Source organism: Lepisosteus oculatus, chromosome 10, assembly GCF_040954835.1.
Source record: "Lepisosteus oculatus isolate fLepOcu1 chromosome 10, fLepOcu1.hap2, whole genome shotgun sequence".
Taxonomy (NCBI): domain Eukaryota; kingdom Metazoa; phylum Chordata; class Actinopteri; order Semionotiformes; family Lepisosteidae; genus Lepisosteus; species Lepisosteus oculatus.
Genome location: NC_090705.1, coordinates 22,117,881 through 22,141,043, shown reverse-complemented (window position 1 = coordinate 22,141,043; position 23,163 = coordinate 22,117,881). Strand labels below are relative to the sequence as shown.

Here is a 23,163-nt window from a genome sequence, read left to right as displayed (position 1 = left end):
ATTAATGAAAAGTGCATTTGATTCAGGTTTAAGCTTTGTTGCTTGAGTATATTCAGAAATGCAATGTTCTGGAGAAAGAATAATGATGAAGGAAGTGATTACGAATGAGAATGATGCAGGTGATGAAACTCAAGTCAATGGCATATAGAGGGGAACTCTTTGGGAGGCAGCAGGAGACACTGTGGCGACCCAAAAGAGTAGCTCGATACAGAAGTAGGATTTGAATGGGGTGAAAATCATCACTAGCTGAAGTTTTTTAGAACTAAATGGATGAGGTTGTATTCCAAGTGGAAACTCTATTAGAAGAAGAAATATGAGTTATGTTTGTGTATGAAAGCTTTGGGAAGGAAAGATGTTCAGTACATGATCTTGTGCTAATGATACACTATCACTTCCTGAAAAGTAACAACTCACGCTTCACAGCTGCCAAACAACACACAACATCCTCACAGCTGCCTTCTTTGTCATGCCTGGCCAGCCAGAGTTCAACCACAAACATCCATGCATTCTCAGAGAGACAGAAATGGTCCAGCAATTTAGACAAAGTACAGTATCTTTAATAAGAAACATTGGGTAAACAAATTGCTGAAGCCTACTGTACTGCACGTATATTACTTCAAACAGGGTGATGAGTCTGTTAAAAGAGAAATCAGATCTGAACTTAAAGCAGAAATTAGAAAGGCCAAATTAAAGCCTAAAGAAAAAAAATCTAAGGATAACTTAGTTCTAATAATTTGTGAACTGCTTGAAGCAGAATGAAAACTATGGTGGGACTGAAGGACAAAAGTAATCTCTCCAAAACCACAATGAATATTGATGGTTTAAACAAATTGCTGGCTAATGAACTAAACGGTTTTTATCATATGTCTGAGAAGAATGACTGTAATGGAAAAATCAATACACGTTGTGCTTCCAACGTTTTCAAGAAAACAAACAGCCGAGTTGCTTGATGAGATACTCGGGTATGCCTTGGCGAGCGGCAGAGGACACGGCCCCTGATCTGAAGGAGTGCCCGGAGAATTGTTCAGGGGAGTATCCGGCGGTTAGAAAGACGTCATTGAGGTGAGAGAGGAACCAGTCACGATACGGCCCTTCTCGTTTACCAACAGAGGGTCAGTAGGCAAAGCTCCGGCAGAGGTGCGAAGATGTGCGTAATGGGATAGAGGCTCGTATGGGCTTATGTATGAACAGAGTTTGAAATAATAGATGAGAGTGCCAGACCTGAGTTGGTCGGTTTTGCTTTTCTTGAGATAGAAGGTCAGTGTATCGGAAGATAAGATGGAGATGTCGGATAAGCAGGGTTGAGAAGAAGGATCGAAGGATGTGGAAGCAGCGGTAATTTCAGAGCATCTTAGGAAGCCTAAGAGGCTAACAAGAATAAAGATTCGAGAGTGCGGTCGACCCAGGGTGAGTGGTAACCCGACCTGAGAACGTAGATGCAGGATTCGAGGATGTCCGAGGTAAGTGGTGCGCATTGGTTCGGAAGTGGTTTTTCAAGCCGCTGAAAGCCTTTAAGCATAGACTAATTTGAGGGTGGATAAGGGAGGGACAGGTCGTGCCGAAAAGGAGTTTATGGAAGAAGTGGATGCTGCACAGGTATACTTTGGTGGTGGATGCTCGTACCTTGAGTGAGTTTCTACAATAGCAAACGAAGGATGATACGGTGAGAATATCGAAAGAAGGGAATTTTATGTTCGTGGAGAGGTGGAAGACAGGCAGTCCAGTAAGAGTTGAGAGTTCGAGGGGCAATCCCTAAGAGGATAGTTTGCTGGGCCAGCTGGATGTAGTGATGGAAAGGATGATTCAGAGGAACGTGAGTTCCAAATAGGGAGGTACTGTGCAATGGGTTTGGTCTTGAATCTGGTGCCAAGTTCCTGAATTTCTGAAATTGAAAGCGAGAGAGAGAGTCAGCTATCTCATTAAGGTGACCTGGAATGTGAGCAGCTACGAGGACGAATTGATGTGTGAGAGAAATCCATTTAAGGCGGTGGAGAAATTTCATGATAGATCAGGATGAAGACCTTCTTTTGTTTATTATATGGACTACTGCATAGTTTTCCGAATGGATAAAGACGGATTTTTGTTTCCAATTGTGGCCCCAAAGAGAAGCTGCGACGACAATTGGAAATATTTCGAACAAGGCCGATGACTGGTCGGCGAGAGGGATTGAAGAGAATTCAGGAGGCCAAGGGGCCGCAAACCACTGGCCTTTGTAATAGCCTCCGAAACCGATTGAGGGGGCTGCGTCTGTGAAAAGCTGGATATCCTCGGCGTCGGAGAGAAGGTTATCGTAGAAGAGAGATATGCCATTCCAGTTGGCCAAGAAAAGCTGCCAAAGCCTGAGCTCGGATTTGCAGTCGGCTGAAAGGCTTACGTGGTGGTAAGAAGAGGACACGGAAGAGGCGAGGTCGAGAAGGTAGGAGATGAATGACCGTCCTTGAGGAATGATACGCATGACGTAATTGAGGTGGCCGAGCAGAGAGAGAAGTTCCCTCTTTGTGCAAGATTTGGCTGAAGAATAGGTAGAGATATACGTCTGGATCCTGTCGATCTTGTCGCGAGGCAGGGAGGCGGAGAAATTGATGGAATTGAGGGCGATCCCGAGGAATTGGATTATATGAGAGGGACCGGTTGTTTTGTCTGTGGCGAGAGGTATCCCTAGTTTCCCGAAAACGGAAGTAAGTGTGGAAGAGGCTCTTGCGGGTGGGGCGTGAGGAAAATCTATGGTAAGGAAATCATCAAGAAGGTGGATGAGAAAAGGAAGCCTATATTTATTCAAGAGGATCCAGCAGAGAGCTTGGGCTACTCCTGCATCCGAAAGTAAGGCGGACTGCGAAGAAGAACTTGTTCCGCCAATGAACTCCAAAGAGGTGCCAGAAGTCTGGGTCGAGAGGCATAACTTTAAAGGCACTGGAGATGTTGGCCTTAGTGAGCCAGGCGCCCGGACCTGCGATTTTGATGAGAGAAATGGCATGGTCGATTGTGGCATAGTGGAGGGAGAAGTCTGAACTGGGAATAAGGCTATTGAGACTTGGCACGCGGGAGTTATGGGGGGCTGACAAGTCGATTATAAGGCGTTTTTTACCGGAATACTTACGGACCGCTATACCGATGGGATGGATGTGGTATGCAGGGAATGGGGGAGAGTCAAGTGGGCCGATCATGAAACCGTTCTCGACTTCAGATGCTAACAAGGAATCAATGGACTGGGGATCGGCGGTGGCAGATTGCAAATTTTTGCAAAAAATGGGGGAAGAAGGAAGTGTGCACAGGCCTGGTGAGAATCCGAAGGAAAGGCCGTCGAGTAAGATGTGGGTGGAAGAGGGGTCGGGGTGACGGAGCAGTTCGGAAGCAAGAGCGGGGATATCGATTGGTGTAGACAGAAAAGCCAGTAGTCATTTGGGAACGCTGAAGGTGGAGCGAGCATGGAAAGGCCGGCGGGGGCAGGCAGAGCGAGCGTGAGCTTCGCCGCAGAAGCTGCAAATGTGGAGGAAGCGACAAAGGGAAGAGTTGCATGTCGAGGAATTGAAGCTGTTGCAAATTTATTGACCTCTGATCATCACGATGGGGCGACCGCGAACGTCTCTGGACCGGGAAGGTTTGAAGAAGACCTGGTGGGAGAATTGATGCTGAGGGGGAGAAGGGTCAGAGTCGGGGTTGAGCTTGCGGACTGTATTTGGGCAAAGATTTGATGAATGTGTCCAAGAGGAACAGAAGTCGCAGGAAAGAGCTCTGATGCCGGCGAAAGTGCGGCAGTAAAGCTCAATGTCGAGGGCTCCAAAGTAGGTGCACTGGTTCAATTGCAGTAGGCGGGCGGCGGCCTTGGCCGAGAACTGCTTGTGGTAGTTATATCTCGGGGTCCTCACGTTGGGATGAGTGGCGGCGGCGCGGGTGATGTCATCGGAGGGTGCCGGGGGAAGCTGTGTAGCTGATGTTTCCTTTGTGTAGACTGCGGTACAGGGAAAACAGAGCTTTTTTGGAAGCGTTTCTTTTAAAACTGACTCGTTTTCGAAGTTTCCTCTGGAGGCTTGCTATGGTCCAGTTGGAAATCGCGAGAGATGATCCGGGAGAAGGAGGAGCCGATGTGCGTGAAGCGCGGCGGCTGTGACATCCTTGAGAGAAGCAGGGGTTATTTGGAGACTTTGCCGTGGAGGGCCAGGAAGGCTGGGTTTGTGATGAGAGAGGGACTACGACGGCGGAATGCAGTCTTCGGCGAGGAGTTGAATCTTGTGAGGACTGGCTGGGAGATGAGTGGCGCTGATGTGGCACGGCGGGTGAAGGAGGCGATGAGACGGAGGTGAGGGGAGCGGGGGGGGGGGGAGACTGGACGAGAGGGGTAGGAGAGTCTCCTGTGCTGCAGAAAAGGTCTTCGTCGGAGCAGCGAATTTGCAGATCCATGAGAAGGGAGCACGGATTCGAGCTAGGCGAAAACGAACCATGCAGAAAACGAATGAGGAAGAGGAGAGGGTGACGTTTGATATATATGGAAACCGGTTGCTTACGTCAGGATTAGTGAGAATTGCAGCAGCTGTGTCGAATGAGCTCGGCTGCTTTCATTCCTCCCGAACTTTCATTAAAAACTCCATTAATTCAAAATCAAAACTGTCAATAATGTGTAATAAACCAATTTTCATAATCTATGACATCTCCCACTTCACTGAGTATGGATTCTGTTCTACGTTCATTAACATCTCCAGAGACATTATTGGTGAAATCCAAAAATGATTTTGGAGATGTAGAGAAATTTCTCAATTCCTTGTAACAAAAAAATTGGATATATTAATCATGGATGTGAGGCAAAGATATAATACAGATATAATAAGCAAGGATTATTAGTGCAGGATAATGAACTAATAAACCAAAAACATGATGGGAGATTCAGATTCCTTAGTTATCTAAATGGCTGAACATCACATTTAAAGGGCAAAATTATGTTTCTGTTTTTTTTTAGTTAGAGATCATTTGTTCGGTGTGCTCTACTCTAAAACATCAAAATATCATACTTATGTAAGTGTGAGACCTGCTCTGTTGCAACAAATATTTAACATATTACTGTATAAATTTCAGATTCGTACTCACTCACGGGTTTGAGCAATCACACTATAATCAACTCAGCAAATTATCTACTGAAACTCTGTTATTGTACTGCCATGGATGTATTTGGTACCCCTTTAGGGTTAACATCTTTGAACATTCAATAAAGGAGACACTTTGTTGAGAGGGAGAAATGTGTATTTGTACCAGTATGTATTAAATTGTGTGGTATTGATGGCATACAATATATACCTGTAAATAACGTTTTTATATCATATATATAAAACAATACATCTTATTTGCCACAGATATGTACTGCAAGTACTGGGTTTAAGCATTCAGCTTCCCATTCTTCTCTACCACTTCAAAAACACAGGTATTTCTGCAGCAAATTTTTAACTATCATTTTGGTTATGTGTTTAGGGATAGCAAGTTAAAAAAATTCAAATAAACATCTCTTGAAGAAACGCTGGTATGGACACTAAGGGATCAGATAATTAGCGCTGTGCCTGAGCCAGGAGTGGACGCTTTGGAAAAACAGTACCTGTTCAAAAGGAAAATGGAACAGGACAGAGAGCAACACAAGACTATGACTAAAATTAATCAACACACAATTTTTCTTTGAATTTTCAACACTCTCTTCATCCCAAGAACCATTTCACATCAAAAACCTTTGGGGGGAAAGAATATGGGAAAAATCCTGCAAGTTTTAAGATGCTGAAAAATTTCCTCCAGCACTGAGATTTAAATGCCAAAAAAGAGAACATGTCCAGGAAAATACAGATGTATGGTAACCCTAACCAAGACAAAGACCACCGGAGCGAAAGAAGACCCCATAAAAGAAAGAGGTTTTCATTTGTTTAAGTCCTAAAAACCTTAACAAAAAATGATGATACTGTACATAAAAGAAAGAGTGCACACTGGATAATGATTTTGCCGAGCTACTGTACCTTTCCACTTCCTGTTTTATGATTTGAAGTCCATTGGGGGTCGTTTCACAAATTTCACAATGATTCTTTCGGTAAAACCTGTGCAAAAAAATAAGACGTATAAGGAAAGAAGAATACATGGGAAAAAAAGCATGATCTTTCTTACAAAATATACTTACTCTTCCTTCAATGGCTCCGATTGACGTTTAAACCACATCATTTCTGATGATTGGTTATAAGGATCAGCCATGGCTCTGTGTGTTTGTAATACAACTTTTATTGTATTTCTACGGCACAACTGTAGGCTAGGTAGTGTGTATGTGTTAATATAAGGCGCTCAACCACTATCCCGCCCTGCTGTTCACTTGCTGTAACTTTCCAGTCATATGTAGCACATCAGTACAAGACGCTGGTTAGTTCTGGAGTTTCCAATCCTGTTCCAAGGAAACCACTGTTTTTTATCCCCTGTGAACACCCAATTATATCAAAATAAGCATAATTTCAACTGTTTTGAATTGTTTTCAAACATTTGTAGGAGGTTGCTTTTTAAGTATTGTCTTTCGTAGGTAATTTAAAATATCCATAAGAAGAAAAAAAGAAACAAACTTACAGCCAAGCAACTTGTTGGTTTAGTTAATAATTAATTTAAAGATCTTGACTGATAACTTGCAGTGTCGTGGGTTCCCAGAACCATGACTGGGATTGGGAAGCTTTGGTTTATTTACTAAATTGCACAAACGTTAAATTGATAAAAATTGAACTATTATGCATTGTAACTGTTTTCTAAAATATTCCACAAACCTTTCGAACAGGCTCTTGTTTGACTTTTATTTATAACAATCATGTCATCGAATATTAATTACGGTACCTAAAATACGCTACTTAGTTTTATTTTCACATTTTAAGTTCCGTTTGCAAAACAACCCAGTTTCCAGTAATAGAAAAGTGAAAATGAAACCATTGAGGGGAAAAACAACTTAAAGGGGATTTTGATGCATTATTGTGAAAGGCTAGGGTTTACGAATATTTGCTTTAGTACCACATACAGTTACAGCTGATATCAAACCATCACTAATACCCAGAGTAACAATTTCTTTATATTTATATGTTAATACATTATTACTGTTTATTATTGCTGCTGTTGTTGTTTGCGTAGTCAAAAGGTACAAATCTCGTTGAGAAAAAACAAGGAGCTTTTTTTTTTCTTTGACAACGAAGATGTCAGACACTTTTCTTATAGTAGCTATCGATTTCGGCACCACATACAGTGGCTACTGTTTTTGTTTGAAGTCATGTACAGAGCAGATCAGGAGTGTGTTTTGGGGAATGGAGCATGGTCTGAGAACTCCCAAAACACCCACTTGCATTCTTTTTAACCAAGAAGGAGATTTCCAGAAGTTTGGGTATGATGCTATACTGTCATACCACCGAATGAGCAAACGAGATGCTAAAAAGGCATACTTCTTCGAAAATTTTAAAATGGAATTATACAACAAGGTAAGGTTTCTACAAAACGTGTGTGTTTAATTGTTCAGTGTTTATTTACAGATACAGAATACCTATATATTGTTATACAGAGAGATTTTAACTACCAAACATTAAACATAAATTGTAATGGTGCAGATAAAAAATGATGATTGCATACAGTACGTTGTGCAAAGAATACATTCTGATAAAGCATTGGTTAACATGTGCAGTATATAGTGAATGTAGTGTTTCCTCAAATGTTAGTTGCTTAATTGGCTTGAGTAGTATTAGAATATTATTAAAGAAAATTAACAATACACTGACCATCGCAACATGTAGAGAACATATTGGAAAATACATAATCCAGTAAGATAAAAAAGGCAATATAAATAATTAAATAAGTCACTAAAAGCTAAATAAATACAAAGCAGAAAACAGAAAAGAAGCAATTAAGATAGAAATGGTAAGAGGGAAACAGTATTCATTTTGATTGTTTTAGGCTTCTAAATAGTGGGATGATATTTTTATTTCAACTTTTGAATTTAATTCAAATCAAGCTTTATTGTCCCCTGGGGGAAATTTATTCACAACACAATGACAAATAAACATCACCAAAAGGGAAGAGAATACAGTAGTGTTACAGGATATAAGAAACAAGGAGACAAGAGACAAGGTAGTTACTTTGCATTGTTTAAGAGTGTAATTGCAGTGGAAATGAAAGATTTCCTGAGTCTGTTGGTTTTACACCAGGGGACACAGAGGCATCTCCCAGATGGGAGAAGTGTGAATTCACAATGGAGGGGGTGAGACACACACTCCATGATGCTTTTGGCTTTCTTAGTCACCCTCTGTTTGTAAAGGATACTTAAGTTGATTTGATTATTCCTGGTTACTTTGCCACTTATATTCATTAATTTACCCAGCCTGTTACAATTACCGGTACTTACTGTATGTTGCCAAACCAGTAAGTAAAGCCGTATGTTAAGACACCTTCAATGAATGGTTTGTAGAAAAGTGTAAGAATCTACCTTAAAGTAGCTTAGTTTCCTAAGAAAGAAGAGTCTCTGTTGGCCTTTTTTTAAAGATAGTGTCACAACATTTGTCCCATTTTAGGTTTTTGTCAATGACCAGTCCCAAGTACTTAATTTCTATAGGCTGACCATCAATTATAGTGGGTTGATGGGGTGTTGTATTTTTCCTGAAATCAATAACCAGTTCCTTTGTTTTTGAAACATTTAGCTTTAGAGAGGATGCATTGCACCAGTTAGTAAAATCATTTAGAATGGGCCCATGATGGTATTCTGTGTCCTTTAATAAAGTGACCAGGGCTGTGTCATCAGCAAACCAAATTTGATGTCTATCTGTGTGTTTGCTTATGCAACCATTAGTGTAAAAAATTTACATTAGAGGGGACAAGACACAGCCCTGTGGTTTCCAATTGATGTGTACCGAATGTCAGGTAAGCACCTCCCCAATTTGGCCTGTAGAGACCTGTTAGTTGTATTGAAAGCGGAGGAGAAGTCAACAAATAAAGTCCTTACAAAGGACCCTGGTTGGTAAAGATGTTGAAAGACCCGATTTAACAATGTGTATATTGCATTGCCTACTCCTCTCCTTTCCCTGTATGCAAACTGCAGGGGGTCGATGAGGGCTTGTGTCCTCTTTGTGATGTGTTGCTTCACTATTCTCTCAAGAGTTTTCTGCCTGGCAGTCTAGCACAATGCATGTATATTGGGACCAGTAAACTATTAAATTTGTGACAATAATTTGGGAGCCCATCAATTGAAATGAGGGAGCCTCAAGTCTTGGGGTGTCACTCTGTTGGCTTTGGAGTGAATGCCTACTGCCGACATCCCAGAAAAAGAGGCACCACACGGGTCTGGTGGCCACCCCTCTCAAAAAATCTGGAGTGCAGGGAGGCGGACTGGCAGAGTGACACAGAGGAAATTTTAAGGGAAAAAATAAAGAAAGAAATACTGGCCAGTGGAGCATAGAGCACAGAGTCCCATATGGTCAGCAAAGAAAGAGAATAGGAGAGGCAAGCTCTCTACATCCTTGGTGGAAAAAAAAGCAGGCATTGTTGAGTTCCAGCCTTTATTCAAAGTGCCCACCTCATCCTGTCAACCGGAATCTGGGAGTTTGGCTTTTGGGGTGTCGTTCTCCAGGCTTCAGAGAGGTTTCCAAATGCCAAGCTCCCAGGAAAGGGGGGCCACATGCCTCTAGGAGACAGTCCTGATGACTAGCCAGAGATGCAGAATGGCAGACTAGCAGACTGATGTACCGGACAGAAAAGAGCCAACAGAGATCACAGCTGTGCTTTGACCCAAGACTTCACTGAGAAGAGTGGTCTCACTGAATTCTTGTGAGATAGGAAACCCTACTTGGTGGTACAGTCGGAGGGCCCAGGAGCTGATGATTCAAGGGACAATGCCCTTGAAAGGGGGGTCTCATCCAAGACTAGGCCAGGTGTGCACTGTCAACTCAGTTTCCCAAGTTCATTACTCTGATGGAAGCACCTGGGGGCGGTTGGCACCAGAATCTCAGATGCCCTTTGGACCAAACAGGGGGAGACATCTGCAAAAAGTGGGTGACAAAGTGACGTGTCCTCTATTCCCTTCTCATCGTCTGGAGCCCCAAGTCAGCACAGCTGCTGGAATGTTTAAAGCCCAAGAACACAGGAATCCTCTGGGTGCTCAGGCTAATGGGGTGTTGCTGACTTGGCTTCAGAGCACGAACTACTGCCACGCTCCCTAAGAAGGAAAGGGTAGGCTCTGCTGGGGTGCTGGAAGGTGGCTAAGAAAGGAAAAGAAAAAGTGACCAAAGCAGTCCAGAAAAGAGAGTGTAAAATGAAGGAAAGAGCTCTGAAATACTGGAACATGAGGGCTGCCCCAAAGAAAAACCAGTTAAATGGCAGGAATGAGGACAGTTGGAGAAAGGGACCAATGTTCAGGACAAGGCTTAAGCAGGGATAGGGGCTGCTTCTTCTGTGGAATAAAGGCAAAGGCAACGTGCAGAGAGACCTTGGGTCCTGGATGAGAGATGCTGCCCCCGGAGTGGGCAAAAGCATATATTGCAGACATACAGCCTGTATTGTTTCCAGCAGTGGTCATATATACTACTAGGCTATGACTATCAGAGTACCGCCTCTTTTGCATACACCTTTATCATCATAAATAATTTAAGTATGGCAAATCTGTTCAACTAAATGCCAGTGTACCACTAGAAGAAATGCCATTAATTTTATCCAATTGTCTTTGTGGTTGTGTTGCAGTTACAATACCTTGTAAATGTATTCAGACCCTTAGTCTAAATAGTTTCCACATTTTAAAAGTTGCAATTGTGACATTTTGAAGTAGCAATTTATATTTGTTTTATACATACCTTTCTCTGCGCATTAAAGACTACACATTAGCTCTGGATGGAGCAAAGTACTGGCTAAACATAGGGGAAAACCAACTGTTGCAAACCAAAATTACTGTAATATAGGTTAACAAATATACCATAATTAACCACATGATGAGTCACCTCTGTTAGTGTGCAATAATAAGATACTAAGTATCTTTAAAAGGAATGACATAATTGAAAAGCAAAGATCAGCAGAAGGGTATAAAGATATCTGTGAAAAATATGTCTTTGAATATCGCTGTGAGCACACAGTACATTTCATCAAGAACTGGAAGGTGCTAACAACAACCGAAAGATATAGAGAGAAAAATGGGTGACATTGGTCAAGATTGAGAGGAAAAATGACAAAAGTACTGGCAAAACATGAGGAAAACCAGCTCTGCTCTGCTAAAGACTTAAATCTGGGAAGAAAATTCACCTTTCGGAAGGACAGTGATCCCAAGCATAAGGCCTAAGCTACAATGGAGTGGCTTAAGCCAGTGGTTCTCAAACTGTGGTATGCGTACCTGCAATGGTACGTGGCGTGCCGCCAGGTGGTACGCCAAATGACCCTGGAACTGTGTTGTGTGCGCTGAAAAAATCGGGACGGGTTTTCATATTTTGTATTTTTATATGTGTCGAATATGCAGCCTACGTACTACGATACAGTGCGCGCTAATACGTCAGTGGACACAAGAGATACTCTGTAATTCTATAACACTCTATAGGAATGCGTGCTACGGACGCAAGTGACTAATTGTATTTAAAAAAAGCTACTGTATCTCCAGCAAATAGGGAGAAAGGAGAATGTGCGTGATTTTGGAACAATGCCAACATTGTAAACACAAGGAATGCATAGAAATACGTGCTACGAACGCTGGTAATCTTGTGAGCACAGGAAAGCGTGAAAAATAACAGAAAAATATTTAAGAACTGTTCTAAGTTAATTTGAGAAAAATACACCGAGCGTCTCTGTGTTTCTCTCCCATGCGCATGAAATAAATACTTAAAATAAACACTGAAATAAAAACGGAAACGTGGAAAAATGCAAGCTTGCGGATTGCTAAAGCAGGTAATCCCCACACTATTAAGTGTGGAGAAAAAGCTGCTGAACAGCCCGACCTGCTGCCCCTCCTAAAAGACACAGTCATTCATAGAATTATTGAAATGAAGGATTATATCAAAAGTACGCTGACAGAGCTCGTTAAGATGAGCAGATGTTTTTCACTGCAATTAGATGAGTCTGTAGTCGATTTGGCCAATTTGCTCGTTTACGTTAGATACGAGTTTGAGGGCATGTCCCATGAAGACTTTCTGTTCTGTAAACCGCTACCAACAGGAACTACAGGAGAGTACGTATTTCAGCTTCTGAATGAATTTATCGAAGAGAATGGCCTCGACTGGATAAAATGTGTCGGAGTTTGTACAGACGGTGCTAGAGCAATGACAAGCCGACACAGCGGTGTAGTTGCACGAATTAGAGAGGTTGCTCCAGAAATTAATGGTTTCATTGCAACATCCACCGCGAGACCTTTGCTGTCAAGAAAATGCCTGACGGTTTAAAATCTGTTAAGACTGTTGTGAATTATATCAAGGCTCGAAAAATTAATTCACATCTGCTTTGCTCGACTAAACAGGCTCACCCCTCTCACTGAAATGGTGCTTTTTTATTTTTATTTGTTATTGTTTTTTTTCTCTGTAAAACACTTTGAGAAGCCACCTTTTAATACATCAAACAAAGTTTATTATTATAATATTTATTATATGTATGTGTGAGTGTGTGTGCACATGCGCTCATGTTGGTCATTGAGACTTTCAGGGGTTCCTATGAGATGATGACTTGTAGGTGGTACTTGGATGCTTTGGTTGGATTAGGGGTGGTACTTGGTCCAAAAAGTTTGAGAACCACTGGCTTAAGCAAATGGATGTCCTTATGTGGCCCAGTCAAAGTCCTGACTTGAATCCTATTGAGACTCTCTAGAGAGACTTGAAAATTGCTGTCCGTAAGTGAGCCCCAAGCAACTTGAGAGAACCTGAGCAAATCTGCCAAGAAAAATGCAGATTCCAACACGGGCCTAAAATTCCATCAAGCCGATGGTAGAGACTTACCCAAGACCACGTGACTATAGCTGCAGCTAGAGGTCCTTCCAACAAATATTGAATTCATGGCTCTACATACTTATGTAATTAATATATTTCAGTTTTTTATCTTTAGGTTTTGCTAACATAAACTGTACCTCATTTTGCCCTTAGTAGTCCTCAATTTGAGCATTCCGTATTTGAATAAAATTTTGAGTTTCAAAATGCATATCATTTTGAAATTTTATCAAATGTGACCACCATTGGAAGGATCTGAATAGTTTTGCAAAGCACAGTGTAAGTTTCTTAATTTGACGTATAAGGAAAGAAGAATACTTGGGAAAAAAAGCATGATCTTTCTTACAAAATATACTTACTCTTCCTTCAATGGCTCCGATTGACGTTTAAACCACATCATTTCTGATGATTGGTTATAAGGATCAGCCATGGCTCTGTGTGTTTGTAATACAACTTTTATTGTATTTCTACGGCACAACTGTAGGCTAGGTAGTGGGTATGTGTTAATATAAGGCGCTCAACCACTGTCCCGCCCTGCTGTTCACTTGCTGTAACTTTCCAGTCATATGTAGCACATCAGTACAAGACGCTGGTTAGTTCTGGAGTTTCCAATCCTGCTCCAAGGAAACCACTGTTTTTTATCCCCTGTGAACACCCAATTATATCAAAATAAGCATAATTTCAACTGTTTTGAATTGTTTTCAAACATTTGTAGGAGGTTGCTTTTTAAGTATTGTCTTTCGTAGGTAATTTAAAATATCCATAAGAAGAAAAAAAGAAACAAACTTACAGCCAAGCAACTTGTTGGTTTAGTTAATAATTAATTTAAAGATCTTGACTGATAACTTGCAGTGTTGTGGGTTCCCAGAACCATGAGTGGGATTGGGAAGCTTTGGTTTATTTACTAAATTGCACAAACGTTAAATTGATAAAAATTGAACTATTATGCATTGTAACTGTTTTCTAAAATATTCCACAAACCTTTCGAACAGGCTCTTGTTTGACTTTTATTTATAACAATCATGTCATCGAATATTAATTACGGTACCTAAAATACGCTACTTAGTTTTATTTTCACATTTTAAGTTCCGTTTGCAAAACAACCCAGTTTCCAGTAATAGAAAAGTGAAAATGAAACCATTGAGGGGAAAAACAACTTAAAGGGGATTTTGATGCATTATTGTGAAAGGCTAGGGTTTAAGAATATTTGCTTTAGTACCACATACAGTTACAGCTGATATCAAACCATCACTAATACCCAGAGTAACAATTTCTTTATATTTATATGTTAATACATTATTACTGTTTATTATTCCTGCTGTTGTTGTTTGCGTAGTCAAAAGGTACAAATCTCGTTGAGAAAAAACAAGGAGCTTTTTTTTTTTCTTTGACAACGAAGATGTCAGACACTTTTCTTATAGTAGCTATCGATTTCGGCACCACATACAGTGGCTACTGTTTTTGTTTGAAGTCATGTACAGAGCAGATCAGGAGTGTGTTTTGGGGAATGGAGCATGGTCTGAGAACTCCCAAAACACCCACTTGCATTCTTTTTAACCAAGAAGGAGATTTCCAGAAGTTTGGGTATGATGCTATACTGTCATACCACCGAATGAGCAAACGAGATGCTAAAAAGGCATACTTCTTCGAAAATTTTAAAATGGAATTATACCGATTATATATCGAAGAGAATGGCCTCGACTGGATAAAATGTGTCGGAGTTTGTACAGACGGTGCTAGAGCAATGACAAGCCGACACAGCGGTGTAGTTGCACGAATTAGAGAGGTTGCTCCAGAAATTAATGGTTTCATTGCAACATCCACCGCGAGACCTTTGCTGTCAAGAAAATGCCTGACGGTTTAAAATCTGTTAAGACTGTTGTGAATTATATCAAGGCTCGAAAAATTAATTCACATCTGCTTTGCTCGACTAAACAGGCTCACCCCTCTCACTGAAATGGTGCTTTTTTATTTTTATTTGTTATTGTTTTTTTTCTCTGTAAAACACTTCGAGAAGCCACCTTTTAATACATCAAACAAAGTTTATTATTATAATATTTATTATATGTATGTGTGAGTGTGTGTGCACATGCGCTCATGTTGGTCATTGAGACTTTCAGGGGTTCCTATGAGATGATGACTTGTAGGTGGTACTTGGATGCTTTGGTTGGATTAGGGGTGGTACTTGGTCCAAAAAGTTTGAGAACCACTGGCTTAAGCAAATGGATGTCCTTATGTGGCCCAGTCAAAGTCCTGACTTGAATCCTATTGAGACTCTCTAGAGAGACTTGAAAATTGCTGTCCGTAAGTGAGCCCCAAGCAACTTGAGAGAACCTGAGCAAATCTGCCAAGAAAAATGCAGATTCCAACACGGGCCTAAAATTCCATCAAGCCGATGGTAGAGACTTACCCAAGACCACGTGACTATAGCTGCAGCTAGAGGTCCTTCCAACAAATATTGAATTCATGGCTCTACATACTTATGTAATTAATATATTTCAGTTTTTTATCTTTAGGTTTTGCTAACATAAACTGTACCTCATTTTGCCCTTAGTAGTCCTCAATTTGAGCATTCCGTATTTGAATAAAATTTTGAGTTTCAAAATGCATATCATTTTGAAATTTTATCAAATGTGACCACCATTGGAAGGATCTGAATAGTTTTGCAAAGCACAGTGTAAGTTTCTTAATTTGACGTATAAGGAAAGAAGAATACTTGGGAAAAAAAGCATGATCTTTCTTACAAAATATACTTACTCTTCCTTCAATGGCTCCGATTGATGTTCTTAATTTGATGTTCGGTACATATATAAAGGCATTCTGTGGCACGACTAAGGCTTGGAATTTTTGATAAAAAAACATTCTAAGCAATGGTAAGAGAATTTAAATACAACTAGTGGAAAAAAATGACAGTTTTTGATATTAGGTCACCTGTCACCTTACTAAGAATTTCAATGACAGTATTTAGAGTATTTAACACAATGTCTAAACCTAAAGCTAAAGGAGACTCCACAACTCACTGAGAAATTTTACTGTCTTTGGCAAGTAAGTACTGTCATAAAAGTACAGTCATAAATAACTGAACATCAGTTAATTCAGTTTTGTTACCTCTATTTATTATACTTTATTTAATTTTTAATTTGTGACTTTTCTTTGATTTTTATCTTTCTTAGTGCTTCTTTTTTGTTTTGCTTTTATTTTTATAAATTGATTAACTGCACTTTTGTTACTATTCAACATATTTCTTAGGCCCTATGGTTTAGGGTGTGGGAGATAGGGATTTAGGGTCAGTAACTTAGGGGATTTATAACTTAGAGTCTTTGTTCAGTTGTTTATCTTGATGTTTTGCTCTCCTTGTAAAACGTCAATGAAAATATTTTAATTTAAATAAATTAAGTGGATGGTTATCAGCTGATGATTTTCTTCAGTTATACACTTCTCCTGTATCAATTTTTAAGTAAATGTGATGAACCAAACATATGTTTCAAACAGATGAAAGTGTCTTGAAAAATCAATTAAAATGTTGCAAATACCTATAGATTGTAAAATGTTTTTAGATTTGTTACAGTTGTGCAACAAAAATATTTCCAAATGACAAAAATTTTTTAAACTATGACAAATTACAAAATATTTTTAAACTAGCAACTGACTGTTCTCAAGGTTAACTGTTAAGGGAAATACAAGATTGCAAGCGCTGCTTAGCATAAGCAAAATTAAAAACCAGGAACGGGAACCAGGAATTTGCAATTGCTTAACATTAAGTTAAGATATCTGCTTGTATAGTAACCAATAATCTGTTCCTTTGTAAACCAACATGTTGTTACGTTAGGTATTATGCAAGATTAAAGAAATTTATAAAAAAGGCAGGAAACCTCTTAATTCAATACCTGTTTCAACAGGTTGTTGTTGTTAAAACAGGCAGTTTCAACACGCGTTGTTGTGTGTGAGCTCAATAAATTGTCTAAAACTTAATTGTCTGCATCCATTGACACTCCACAGCAAACATCATACACTATTATCAGTTTGTGCATTCTTAATTTAATTTTATCAATAGATTGCTTCACACAGTTCCAAAATAGGGACTCAAGTTTTGTCTTATTACCTAATTTGGTACTTTAAGAACAGCCAATAGTCAAAACTTTTATCTTAAATTATGGTAAAATGAAAGGTAACTTGATCATCTGCCTACAGCAGCTGTACACTTTAGCTTTTGGCAATATCAAATCCATAACTTGTATTGTTGTTGTAATATGTTTATTGGTGTAAAAGTACTTGTGGAGTTTAACTTCTTCAATAATATAGATTTCCCTGTTATTGAAAGCAAGGCTCAAGAAGATATTGCTTTTTACATGATAACTATAACTGTACAATTTCTGTACTTTTCAGACAATCAGCAGTAACCTAATGATCCCAGCAAAGAATGGCGAGCCTTTGTCTGCACTGAAAGTGTTCTCAGAGAGCCTGCGATATTTGAAAGATCATGTGTTAAGAACTATCAAAATGCATACAAGTGGGAGAGAGTTCATTGCCTCTGATGTCACCTGGGTCTTGACAGTGCCTGCCATCTGGAACTCTGCAGCCAAACAGTTCATGAGACTGGCTGCTACCAAGGTAGGTCAAAAGAGTTGTTGTGTCCCTGAAAAATGAACTCCATGTTCTGTGTATTTATGCAGCCATAACTGAAAAAAGCATTGCTAGTGTACTATGACTTAATTTGTCAGAATGTTACCTTAATTAAATTAAATCTTATGGAAAATACAAGGGGTGGAGAAAATGATACAATATTCAGTAGGAATATATTCTATATACCAAGCAATATATGAATATATGCCTTCAGAACAGCTTCACTCCTTCTTGCAATATTATTACACAAGTTTTGAACTGTTTCTAGTACGTTTTACATCGACCATCCTGTGGTGTCACTCACCACAGCTGCCCTTGGAAACCAGGAGCATTTTCACAAGGGCTCATGGTTTTCCACAGCTCACAGCCATGATTGTATCTCCTATTTTTGGCCTGTCCTCCTTCTTTCTAATCAGGACTCCAATTATTCAATTAGCTCTCTCTCTATTTAATACAGATGCGCCTCTAGTGCTTCATTAATCATCTGCTGGCCATACTGCCACATTAACTTTCCTTCTCTGATGTGATCTGACTTAGACAGTTGACCCTCCTGGTTCAGTCTTAAGCCTGGTTTTGGGAGGAGAGCCCCCCAAAAAGCATGTGTTCCATACAGACTGGCATTGGCCTTCCTGTAGACTGTTCCGGCAGACCAGTATCCTACCCAGCCTTCTTGCTGGACCTCACTACCTTCCATTGTGCCCTAGAGCTAAGCACATACTTCGATTAGATCATTGAGCACCAGGTCCACTGTTTCCAGAGCTAAACTCCCCGATCTCCATACTGTCCGGCTGGGGCTAGCTAAGCACTGCCTGCCAGTGTTCACTTATTCAATTATCCACCAGTTCCCACATCACTATCTCTCTGGTGTTCCAGAGTGCTCTTCCTTCACAATCGGGTCTCTTCAGGCATTTTCGTATCTCTCCGGTCTCTTACACTTGGAATCTGAGTGGTGTTAGTCAGTTACTTTAAATTATGAGTATTTCTGGTAGGTTTTCCATTATTTTGTCAACCCCCTGTAAATACCTGTTATATTGTACATGTTTTTGCTCCTTGAAAAACTGTTCTGGAATACATCTAAACAAATGATAAGAAGCCTCTATACTTGATCTGATGAACACCTACAAAAGATATACTTGTTAGATCAATTGGTGTCTGTAATATTGTCCCTGTGTTTGTGTGCACAAGATTGACATGGATTGACTTCGACAGCTGAGCCTTTGAACACTGTTCCTTTCTTCACCTTTTTAGTTTTTTGTAATCTCTCTTCTGATTTTTGTTACTCACCTTTTATTGTTTGATTACCTTCTGTGGATCCTGATTCCTTTTGTTAAAAATAATATTGCACCTTTTCTAAGACTATTCTTAATGTATTAAGCAATTGTTTTGAACCTTTAAATTTGTTGGTTGCACAAAAAATGTTTTCAACAATGTCAGATTTAAAAACTGTACAAACGTCAAGTACAGACTACTTACACTTACAGTAAGTAACACTTGTAACATTTTACAACTTTATTATGTTGCTTTCATATTTAAAAATAAAAAAAATCTAAATGTGTCAGCATATGCTTTGTCAATGTAGCTATATACTGTATCTGCAGTGTGAACGTGTGATGCTTTCCTTTATTTAAATAAAAACAATTTTTATTCATGCTTCTATTTAAGGCAGAGCTGGTGTTAGAGTTAAATTCTGAGAATCTAATCATTGCCCTGGAGCCTGAAGCAGCGTCAGTGTGGTGTAAACAGTTGCCTGGTAATGGATTCTTGGCAGAGGAAGGAAGTCAAGAAAAACTGGAACAGTGTTCTGGAACACAGTACATTGTTGTGGACTGTGGAGGTCAGTAAATTTTCATCTATAAAATACAGACATTTCTTTGTAATATTCATTGTATTTGAGTTCTGTACTAGAAGAGGAAAAATACTGCAATTCTCACCTCTCTGGGGTATCTAAATCCACACTGGTCCTATTCAAGTAATCATCTGTCCTAGAGTCCTTGGATTAGCTTCCTATCAGGTTTTGTATTGACTTCAAAGCTTCCTCATGCTCACTTATAAGGCTCTGTGTGCGTTTGCACCTCAATACCTAACTTGCAACCTTCGTTCATTTGTCTCCTGTTACTTATAATCTTTGGGTGACAGGGCCTTCTCTTGCTGCACCCCTAAGCTCTAGCGTTCTATCCCCAGAGAGTCACCTTCCCTGAGAGCATTCAATTCCACACTCAGAACTATGTACTGTAATTGTTGTCAGTGTTCTCTCCTTGCATCTTGTACTTCATTGTAAACCCTTGTCTTTAACTCTAATTTTCTTATCTCCTACAGTGTCTTTGTTAACCTTCCATCTTTTTAGAGTAAAGCGCATTGAAAAGCTACTTTTAAGGCACTATCTAAAATAAAAGTATTACTATTGCTGCTATTATTATTATTAACAATAATAAAATAAAGGTGGCATTAAAATGTAAATAATCTTAAAGATTCATTAAAAATAGCAACCTTTAAATAAGAATATTTAGTCTATTAAAAATTAACAATGATGACTGTCAGGTAAAGATTGTCAATGAACTGCAGGCTGAAACATGGAGGTTTTAATATTAATGTTGAACAATCATTTGGTGTGAATTAAAGTTAATTAATAAACCGTTCTGATACATTCCCACTGAATTATTTTGTGCATTTAAAAAAGCATACATGAGCCAGTGAATTGAGAAATAATTTAATCACATTGCTTTTTTCATTTTTCACATTTTCACTGCAGGCCTAAACTTTACATGTTCACACTTAGTGATACATATTTGTTTTATAAATATATTAGTAAAGATCAAATATACTGTTTATTTTATAAGTATTTGATTGGTTTCAGTGAAAATCTGTACAGAAAGTACAGAACAAATGGGATAGGTAACAATATATTTATCAGCATTACAAGGCACAGGTTAACTTGACAGTTTATCTGTTGATTTGTGTAATATTTATCAGAAATGCCTGTGATAAACACTTTAACAAGACTTTTCAAGTAGCAGAAAGTGGTATCTACATACCTTACCTAGATTTACTACTAAATAAATTCTGAACGATATTTATGTGCATGACCTTTGTTAATCTACTGCTCTCTGCGTGTATGGCAAAAACATTAATATTATTTTTATTTGCTTTTGTATGTACATTCACCATTACCTCTGCTTATGTGTTATTTTTGCAGGGGGGACCATTGACATCACAGTACATAAGGTCTTGGAGGGTGGATATCTGCAAGAGCTTCATAAAGTTTCAGGAGGAGATATGGGAGGAGTGTCTGTAGACAAGAAATTCAAATCTTTCCTCAGAGATATATTTCAATCTGATCTGTGGAGCAAATATGAGAAAGAATTCCCTGGAGAATTACAAAAGATTATGTATGATTTCTGTGCTCAAAAATGTGTCTCAGAGGAGCAAGACATATACATTGCATGTCCTTACAACTTAACAAGATCTGCAGAAGAAAGGCACGAAATAGAGATATTTTTTAAACATGCAGAAGATGCATGTTGGTCAGATGGAACTATCAAAATTGGGCATAGGAAACTTCAGACCTTTTTTGATGATAGTCTTAATAAAATTGTTGAACAAATTAAGGCTATCTTCTCAACCCCAGAAATCAACATTGATTACATACTATTGGTAGGAGGCTATGCTTCAAGCAAGTTCCTGCGAGACAAAATCCATCAGGAGTTTAGCAGCTCATGCAGAGTTCTCTGTCCCATTGACTCCCAGATGGCCATTGTAAAGGGAGCAATTCTCTTTGGAAATGACCCAAAAATAATAGCATCACGAGTCAGTGGTCTGACTTATGCCATTGCTTGTTGTGCAAAATTTAACCCCTTAATTCACAGGCAAGACAAGCGTAGAGTAAATAAAACTGGAGACTATGTGTACTGTAAAGACCTCTTTAAAAAACTGGTGGAGAAAGGTCAGTCTGTAGCCTGCAATGAAGTATCAGAATATATCTTTGGGCCAATAGATGACGACCAGGAAGCCATGTTTTTTTGCTTTTACAGCACAGAAAGGCTGGATGCCACATATGTAGATGAGGATGGGATCAAGAACATTGGTTCATTTTCAGTTCCAATGCCAAAAGTGAAACTGGGGAGAAATCGCAGCGTTAGAGTAGATGTGAAGTTTGGTTTGACAGAAATACAAGCCACAGCTACTGATTTGTCATCTAATGAAACCCAATCCATTAGACTGGACTTTTTGACAGTATAAATTGGAAGAGATGTTTCAGGCTACATACAGTAGCAGGGATGGGAATGATGTAGAAACTACCCTTCATACAAAATTTCTGAGCAGTGATAACCATTGTTAGGAGAACTAGCTTATATTTAAACTCAATATTATCATGTTTAAATGCAATGTTTTTTTTCTCTGTGGCGCTAATAGGCTTTCATACAGTACATCACTATAAAAACGATTGTATTGTTTTGTTCCTTTTATAATTGAAATGTATCAATTGAAAATTGTCATCTTACCAAAAATAAAATTGTACAGTAATATATTGCGTTTGTCTTTGAAACCATTTTACCTAAAAATGTTGTGTGTCAGATGTATGTAGAAACATAGGGTTTTGCTTTCATAATATAAAATATTATGTTAAATTTAAAGAAATGTTACTTTTACATTTTAATGTATTGTTGATGTAGAGTGGAGGACTAACTCTGGTCTGCCTCTGTGTATTAGTGATGGTAATCTCAGCCCTTCAAAACTGGTAGTTTAGTGCCTCAGTGTGTGAAGGTTTTTGTGTTCTTTTATTTAGACCAAAATGTTGTTACAATGATATTTGGTGAAAAACTAAAAGAATATTGTCTGCAGTCTGAGCACACAGAGTTCAACAGTGTGCGATTATCCAGTGCAATGAAATTGTGTTGTAATTTAAGGTGTGTAGGCAATAGTTGGTGTTATTATTTTTTGCCTTATACATCAGGATTTTGTTTATGAACCTAATGCAGTGTGTAGTGGACTGATGCATTTTTTTTTTGTATAGCAATGCTTCACTAATAAGCAATTCTAAGTGAAAACTCAATTTTGTCTTGTGAAGGTCTCTTCACAAGACTGTTATTCATCGATGCTTTTTAAAAAATAGTAGTAATAAACCTGTATTTGTTTAACAAGCACAATCCAGTGTCACTCAATGAGCTTTACAGGTCATAGGGACTCCCATATACCACTACCAGTGTGCAGCACCACCTGGATGTTGCAATGGCAGCCATAGTGCACCAGAATGCTCACCACACACCCAGTGGGGAGGAGAACAGAGTGATGAAGCCAGTTCATAGATGGGCATTATTAGGAGGCCATGATTGGTAAAGGGCAATGGGTAATTTAGCCAAGACACCAGAGTAACACCCCTACTCTTTTCAAGAAACACCCTGGGATTTTTAATGACCACAGAAAGTCAGGACCTCGGTTTTATGTCCTATCCGAAGGACGGCGCCTTTTTACAACATAGTGTCGCAGCCACTATACTGGGGCATTAGGACCCACACAGACCGCAGGGAGAGCACCCCCTACTGGTCCCTCTAATGCCTCTTCCAGCAGTAACCATAGTTTTTCCAGGAGGTCTCCCATCCAGGTACTGACCAGGCTCACACCTACTGAGCTT

General features: G+C 39.3%; 2 protein-coding genes across 2 annotated transcripts in view; one reads left to right on the top strand and one right to left on the bottom strand.

The window, feature by feature from the left end:
• LOC138241630 (coiled-coil domain-containing protein 170) overlaps positions 1–6,248 on the bottom strand; it is a 36,929-nt gene extending 30,681 nt beyond the window's left edge. Inside the window, exons 1-2 of the mRNA XM_069195278.1 lie at positions 6,143–6,248; positions 5,985–6,062 (exon numbers count right to left, since the gene is read on the bottom strand). Coding sequence (XP_069051379.1) covers positions 5,985–6,062; positions 6,143–6,213 — 149 coding nt within the window. The 5' untranslated portion in view covers positions 6,214–6,248. The remainder of the gene's footprint in view (positions 1–5,984; positions 6,063–6,142) is intronic.
• Positions 6,249–6,978: 730 nt separating this feature from the next.
• On the top strand, positions 6,979–22,055 carry LOC138241473 (heat shock 70 kDa protein 12A-like). The gene is made up of 4 exons (XM_069194988.1): positions 6,979–7,460; positions 17,298–17,522; positions 19,197–19,368; positions 20,728–22,055. The coding sequence occupies exons 1-4, from the start codon at positions 7,182–7,184 to the stop codon at positions 21,768–21,770; spliced, it is 1,719 nt and encodes a 572-aa protein (XP_069051089.1). The 5' UTR covers positions 6,979–7,181; the 3' UTR covers positions 21,771–22,055.
• Positions 22,056–23,163: the final 1,108 nt, after the last annotated feature.